The sequence below is a fragment of the Solea senegalensis genome, linkage group LG3 (genome assembly GCF_019176455.1).
Source record: "Solea senegalensis isolate Sse05_10M linkage group LG3, IFAPA_SoseM_1, whole genome shotgun sequence".
NCBI lineage: Eukaryota > Metazoa > Chordata > Actinopteri > Pleuronectiformes > Soleidae > Solea > Solea senegalensis.
The window spans coordinates 18,039,246-18,047,530 of NC_058023.1; the positions used below are offsets into that span (position 1 = coordinate 18,039,246).

General features: G+C 40.0%; 1 protein-coding gene across 1 annotated transcript in view; it reads left to right on the forward strand.

Annotated features, from left to right (window-relative positions):
- tmtc1 (transmembrane O-mannosyltransferase targeting cadherins 1) overlaps positions 1-1,815 on the forward strand; it is a 41,183-nt gene extending 39,368 nt beyond the window's left edge. Inside the window, exon 18 of the mRNA XM_044020803.1 lies at positions 1,201-1,815. Within this exon, the coding sequence (XP_043876738.1) occupies positions 1,201-1,401 (201 nt within the window). The 3' untranslated portion in view covers positions 1,402-1,815. The remainder of the gene's footprint in view (positions 1-1,200) is intronic.
- Positions 1,816-8,285: the final 6,470 nt, after the last annotated feature.

The following is an 8,285-nucleotide window of genomic DNA, read 5'->3' on the forward strand; positions in this document are numbered from 1 at the left end:
AAGTTTTTCCTTCTCATTATTCCTAGCTGTTCTTAAGTTCTTTCTGCAGAAAGAACTTAAGAACATACTTATAAAGTCCCCGTTCTTAAATGCGAATTTTTTTCTGTACTATGCATTCTTTAATTTCCTTGGAAATATAAGATTTATTTGCATACATAGTGATTAATTTTTGGGTTAACTCATTGTCTTTGCCGAAATTAATATAATCAGTGATGGTATCTGTGGCCTCCTCTAACTCTAGGATATATGGAAGAGATCCCAGTTGGTGCAGGAGAAGCAATCTTTTAAAGTTTCAATACCATCATTATTCCATACGTAAGCAGATTTAACCTGTGGTTTGCTGCTATTGAGTAAGGACTTATACGTGGGAATTAAATGGACAGCATTGTGATCAGAAGACCCTAAAGGGGGATTAATCTTAGCCGTGTAGGCATTTTTGACATTCCCATAACATTTGTCAAGAATATACAGATGGATACAGATCATTTATAATACCTCTGGTATTATAATTAACATATTGATAAAAACCTGATAAAGCAGGCCCAAGTTTTACAATGATTAAAATCACATAAAATAAAGCAGGGTGACATCGTTGTTTTGTGCAACGTTGTGCTGATCTGAGGAGCTGTGGCAGGGTGTCAGAGTGTTATTTACGACAGTGTAGTTACACTCGGCAACTGTGGGGCGCTTGTGAGTCGAAAATCTAAAATAATGCCCCATATTACTTTAAATAGTTAAATCTAAATGTTAAATCTAAATGATACATCTAGATATTAAATATAAATGATAAATATAAATGTTATTGTTTAATACAAACATAAATCTTAAGCTTATGGGTGAAACTAAATATTTAGGTAATATTCAAGTTCACACAGGGTAACAGTCGGTAAAAATAAAAGCTTGAGATGGTCAGACTGTGTTTATAGAGTAGAATAGTATAGAGTATATGTTTATTAAATAGGGGGAAAGGAATTATAGAAGAATTATAGAATTATTATTATTATATAGAAGTAGTATTTTGTGCACACACTATACTGATTTCGTGGCCACGAAATACTAGGGTTCGTAATTTCTGTATTTTGTATCATATGCTAATGAGGTAAGGTGGGCTGGGGCCATTCCGACCCCTGGTATTTGTGCTTGGGCCCTAATTATTTATATGATAATAGTGTGTACTTTGCTCTGTGTGAATGTGTGCAGGGAGACTATGCAGCAGCCAGGATGTACTACCAGCGAGCTTTGCTGCTGAGCCCTGGTTCTAAACATCTGAAGGAAAACCTGGCCAAGCTGGACCGTCTAGAAATGAAACAGACAGGAGGGGAACAACTGCCACAACAAACGCTGCATCATCCTGGACATGGATCAGACGAGGAAGGCCCTGTCGAGACAACTGGAGACTAAATACTAGCCACCAGACTACTTGATAACATGAACATGGACATAGACAGTGGGTTTGGTGTGCTCAGTCCAGAAACCATCCATGGTTGAAGATCTCTATAAACACTATGAAACTGCATCGTCTGCATCAGCTCTACTTTAACCCACACATGTGCTTTAGACATTTGTGTTTGATTGATTTAAACTAGCTAGACGAGATTAGCTTTATCACAGATTATATTATATTATATTATATTATGTTTAGGGCCATCAACAGATATTTATTTATATAAAATCATGGAATGAATGTAGAAAGAGAAAAAGAGAGAAAAAGAAATACAAAAGAAAAAACAATTGACAGAATGAAGTGATGGGTGATAAATTTAAAGGTCAGGTGCAAAGGTCATGATGCTCTGTTCGGTGCTGTGAAAGAGAGAGGGAGGGGGAGAGAGAGAGACAGAGAAAGACAACACAGAAATCACTGGACACTGAAAGAGCACACAAACGCACACAAGTCAGGGAGGGCAAGAGAGAAAACAAACTCACAGAGAGAAAGAGGGAGAGAGAGAGAAACAGCGTGTGCACACACACACACACACTTTAGTTTTGTCCAACAAGCCGTCTGAAAACTTTTTAAAATTAAACTTTCAGCCTAAAAGTCCATCCTTATCCATCATTGCGGTGTAGACTCTGTAACCAGGATGGCTCAGTTTGCCTGCACACATGACCACATCACCACCGTAAACAGCGTTCATTTATTTAAAACGTGTTAATACTGACAGCACTAATTATATTATATGTCTTCTATGACAATAAGGCTGGGTAGGTATTTGCAAAGTGTTTTAGGAACAGTCTCAGCTGGCTCAGGTGTCATCACATGACCCATCAGCCACAACGGCTAACTGGTTCAAATGTACATGGTTGTATTTATATAGCGCTTTTCTAGTCTTGATGACCACTCACAGCTGCTTTACACTGCAGTTTTGCCATTCACCCATTTCCTCACACATCTTTCATACCCATTCACAGGCTGCCAGCACAGCCGTCAGGTTCATGTGGAGTTAAGTGTCTTGCCCAGGACAATAATGTACCTAGCCTCTGCCAATTGCCACAATTAGCTAAATTCATCAGAATCATATTATTGTATGGAAACTTGTGCAATATCTTTATTTTGCGAGGGAATTACTTTTAATTCCCTCGCAAAACTTCTGTAATCTATAAAAACAAACCTGAGGGTAGAATGTGTGTACGTGCGAGACTGTGATCATTGGCAATAGCCACTGTGAGATGGAGAAATGAGGCCTATCTTTATTTTAAAATGCTTTTATCCAAAGCGACTTATAATGGAACTGAGTACAATCAGCCAGGGGTGGAGTCAAACTTGCGACCATGATGTCTTTCGCACACAGGGTACCGATGTTAACCACTAAGCCACCCCACCCCCTTCATTGTCTTTAACCTCCACTGCAGGGTCACTGACACGCTGAAAGGTGGGGTACACCCCGGACAGGTTACCAGTCGTTCACAGGGTCTACACACAAAGACAAACACACACGCACACACACATACACAGAAAGGTAGCTTTTGTTGCTTTTCTGTTAGGGATAGTACCTGGTGCTTTTTTGGTAACTGCCCAAGTGAGCTGTCCATGACAAAAAGCCACAAACCAAGCAGCAAGTACATCATCACCTAGATGACCTCCATTGTTTGTGTCGCGTAACAACGTCACAGTAGTTCTCTTTAATAGCATTCGTTTTGTGTCTCACATTGGACCCTAGCACAATGTGGACCCCAGCATGTAAAGAGATACTCAGCCCAAGGGAAGGCAACGCTTCCTGTGTTCCTTTTCCATTGACTCCCAATGGGATTTGACTCCCATTGACTCCCAAGATGGCGCCAGTGTGTGTGGCCGGCCGTCTGCTGTCAGTCGTGTTTCTGTTGCTTGTCACTAATAATGCCGACTCTCTGCTGAGCTATGATCGCCAAGCGCTCCTTACTATTCGATTTGCCAGTCAAAACATACTAAAGTTCGACTCCAGAGGACATAAAACTCCTCTTCCCCCACTCCTGTCGGGGATACCTGCTGAGCTCCTCTGCACACCAATTCCTCGCTCCCGGAGGAGACGCTGAGGTAAGCGCGGAGGGCTTACCTCAGCGGGGTACAAGTCCTTTGTGGCATTGTACCCCGGGAGTAGTAGGCCTATTACCCAAGCCTTTTCGGTGTACCACGGATCTGATCCCCGCCATTTCGCTTCCTGGCATTCTCCGGATACACCTGGCTGGTACCTGTAGCTGGTGCAGATGAGGAGTCCTGGACCCCTTGCCTCCGCTTCCCTCGCTTACGCAGAAGGGGGTAATGAATCACAACAACCTTTGACCGCTGGGGACCCCGGACGGCTGATGCCTCGTCTACTACCGGGGTGGCCCTGGTGAATGCTAGATCACTAGTAAACAAGACATTTATTCTGGATTACTTCTTCTCCTCCCGTGGTCTGGATTCTCTGTGTCATGGAAACCTGGCTCGGTGTCGGTGAGTTAAGCTCCTTCTCCGAACTTTTGCTGGCGGAGTGTAAATATTTTAACTCTCCAAGGACCACTGGACGAGGAGGGGGAGCAGCGACGATTTTTAAGAAACATTTTAAATGTCGCCAACTATCTCCAGACTCTTACTCCAGCTTTGAATTGAACATGTTTGTGCTGGTTTAAGCTCAGCCAGTAGGTCGACTGTGCGCTGTGATTTACTGACCACCAAAATATAGGATTTCTTTAGCCGGGCTCATGCCAAGATATGACAAGTTTTTTTTGATTATTATTATTGTTATTATTTATGTTGTTGTTGGAGATTTTAATATACATGTCTGTTGTCCCACTAAACCACTGGCTAAAGACTTTCTTGATCTTATTGACTTTTTTAATCTTGAACAGTCTGTGACAGGCCCCACACATGAGCATGGGCACACACTGGATCTCATTTTATTATTTGGTTTACCTGTTTTTAACATGGAAGTGTGTGATGCAGTGTTCTTTGATCACATGCCTATTCTATTTGAGACCTCCCTCCCCTGTCTAATAACTGCACCATGTGCTCCTGTTCGTAAACATCCTGCTATTAACACTACAGTTTTCTGCTGGTTTTAATACTGTTTCTGGGACTCACTCCAAGTCTCCTCCTTGTTTTGAAACTGAGGAGCTGACCTCACTAGTTTGCTCCACCCACAAAGGCATCCTGGATACTGTTGCTCCTTTTAAAATGTTGAGGTCAAAACCTTAAATCTCAGCCCTGGCTAAATGACACCACCCATGCTGCCAGACAAGAGTGCAGGAGAGCTGAACACAGGTGGAAAAAGGATAAACTCCAGGTATCTTTTGACATTGACAGGGAAAGCTGGTGCAGATACCACAAAATTGGTAAAAGTCAACAAATTCAGTATTTTCCTGGTCTTATTTCGAATAGTTTGCATAAACCTTGTGTTCTCTTTAGTACAGTCAATAATGCTCTTAATACTCCCAAAATACTTGTTTTGTAATCTCCTCAGAAAGCTGTAACAAATTTCTCAAGTTTCGCTACCCGAGCTTATCAAAAGTTATTTTGATGCAGGGCATGAATATGATGTGATACTTGACATGCAGTCACAATGAGTATCCACACACTGAAGACCCATTTAACGGAGGCAGGCTTGTTTCGACGCCCCGACAACTGTGGGGCTATCGGATGTGGCCGGTACTTCAACAGAAGCACAAACTACGTGTTAAACGGGACATGATGATGATATTGCTGCGAAAACTGCAACCTCAAGGGACGGATTTGAGAAGACGCCGGAGGTTTACGAGACGCACATATCACTCAATCAGTCCAAACTACATATGGCACATAGATGGCTACGACAAGCTAAAGCCCTTTGGTTTGGCCCTGTCCGGATGTATCGATGGCTTTTCTAGAAGAATAATGTGGCTTGTTTGTGGGAATTCCAACAACAACCCGTCTGTCATAGCTCACAACTACATTAATTGTGTCAAGAGTGTCGGTGTGATCCCAATGAGATTAAGAACTGACTTTTGGACAGAAAAAGGCACAATGGCAGTCATACGATGCACCCTCCGTCACGCGCACACAGACTACTATGCTGGTTCGTCAAGTCGCAGCTATGGTTCGTCAACAGGGAATCAGAGCATCGAGTCATGGTGGTCGTTTTTCAGGAGGTATAATAAAAAATACGCGTTGTTCTGAGATCTCAGAGATGCTGGACACTTGAATGGCAGACATGAACACCAGTGTTTGCTGAGATTCTGCTTCAGTGTTCTGCAGAAAGGCCTGAATCAATGCGTGGATCTCTGGAACGACCACAGGACTTGACCCCCCTCCAGACTTGCATCATGTCCTGGGGGGATTCTTTTTCCTCAAAGGTGTTTAATTTGTTAAAGAATGCATTGGTTATCAGACGTACATTATGATGATGTGTAAGTAAATTCAACCCTTCTACTGTAAGTTATTGGCTGGATGTCTGTCTTTGTTTACTTTCACTTTTCTGTATAAAATCAGATTACAGCAACCACATGATTGGGAATCGGCCACAGAACTTTACTTTAGACTGAAAGAAATTTCTGTGCTGTAAATATGGACTAACTTAAGTATAAGCAACACAGTGTCTTTTCTAACCTGATCCAGGTTCTGTGAGACAAAATTGTTTCATTTTTTGTGAAAGCGTGCTTATTTAAGTTTAAGTGACCTATACATGACAAAAATAGTTTGCTCAAAATAAAAAAAGGTTGCTTCTAAGATGTGACTCTATTATTATTGATACTAAGTTTGGTACTTGTTATGGAATGTTATGGTATGTACTGTACATCATGCTAGGGGGGAGACAGTGAAAGGCCATTAACTTTAATTCTAAAGCAAGCCTGTCAAAAATACACTAAAGTTACCTTAAAGCAGGGATGTCAAACTCATTTCACTTCAGGGACCATATACAACCCAATTTAAACTCAAGTGGGCCAGACCAGTAAAATCACAGCATAATAACCCATGAATAACTACAATTCCAATCAATCAAAGATATTTGGATTTGATAAGTATTGCAATTTAAATTGCTTTAAACAATTCTTTATCCGTGTGGAAAATTAAGTTATCCTCATTCTTTGTAAATCTAGAAAAGGTAAATATAGAAATATGTATATAAATATGTATATATATGTATGTATATAAATGGAAGTGGAATCCCATCACCAAAATAAAACAGGAAGTGACATAACAAAACCGAAAAACCTAACTACCCACACCAAACTAACATAAACTAACATGACCGCTGCTTCGTGACATAAGTAAGAAAACGGGTCAAAGGAGGAGCCTAATAAGAATCTGTAACAATAATCCCTGCACGATTAATTCTTCAACCCATAGTGATGGGATATTTAACAACAATGACATCAATTTTAAGGGCCAATAAAGCCTTGAATTAATCAACTCACGTAATGTTGGTGTGGATTCAAATAACTGCCACTAATATAGAATTGTTGGCTTAACACTGGGCAAAAATACAAACTAACATCTACAAGCAACCAAATCCTGGAGAGTTCTGTATCCCAAAATCCATGCCATGGAGTGCATTGTCACTTTAGCTAGATTGTACTTGTAAAACACTGCCACCTGCTGATGCAGGGAGGCATTATTGAGACAACTATAACGTCTCAAAAATCCGTAACTGTGGAAAGAAAGGAATGCGTGTGCTGGCGATCCACAAAGGCAGAATCACAACTGACAAATGCAATTTTCAGTTTTACAAATGTAATATTATTTACAAATACAAATCTATATTTGTAAAAATCAATATACAAGTTACAAATTTGATTTTTTTTATTTGTGGATCTCAAAACACACATTCAAATCAAGAAATACTTGATACTTGGAACTACCTGGTTGTCTCTATTTGCATCCTCCTTAATGCCTCAATGAGACTAAATTAGATTAAGCTCAGTATTGTCCCCGATTTTGTCAGACAACGTTTTTCATATCAATAACTATTATGATGATATAGAATAGGTTTATAGTAATAATTTATATAATTATATTGAATAGCATAGAATAGCTATAGTAATTTATTTTACTATATTTCCTTTATTTACTTTTGCACTTAGTATTTATTTGATTGCAGACAAATAAAAATAAAGTAAAACACATTAGAACAGGAATAAAGGTCCGTGTAGGTCCCTGTATCTTTTGGTCATTCGAATTTCAATTCACAAATAAAATACAAACATTAAAATTGTATTACAAGGCTTTTTTCTTTGTCAATGTCAGAAAGGGATGGACTAAATTTAAAAAATGATTTGTTTTTAATTTAAAATTACTAGAAGACAGAAACTGTAAAAATGTCCAGTTTTTCATATTGTCCGACGTTTTCTGGCAAGAGCGCCAAAAGTGACCTGTGGTTCACCTTGCCCAGGCTAAAATGTCTTTGGAACCTTACTCTGACATGATTTTAGACATGGCAAAACAAAGAAATCTCTGCACACATATCGCACAAAAGTGGGGGCGAGAGGGTTTTCTGCAAGAAATGTGAGGAGATTTTCAGCTGAAAAAGGCTCAAGCTTGATGGGACTCCCCGCCTAAAAATCCTTGACCGGGTCTCACTGACAAACAAATATACCACTCAATGTGGGTCTTCTGTGCCCCCTTGCTTCTTGCTATGTTTGCGCTGTACTCTTCAAAATAAAAGTACTATTAATATCTGTACATTTGCTTCACAGAACATTGTTGTAGAGAACCCTGAGGCTAAGTTATAGTTGAACACATAACATTGTTATTGACAGGACATATGAACACAGTCATCCAATTCAATTCGAGGGGAGGGACTTCAGAGATGCCAGTGTATGGGGTAAGATAACTGTCACCAGCGCATATGCCAAAAACG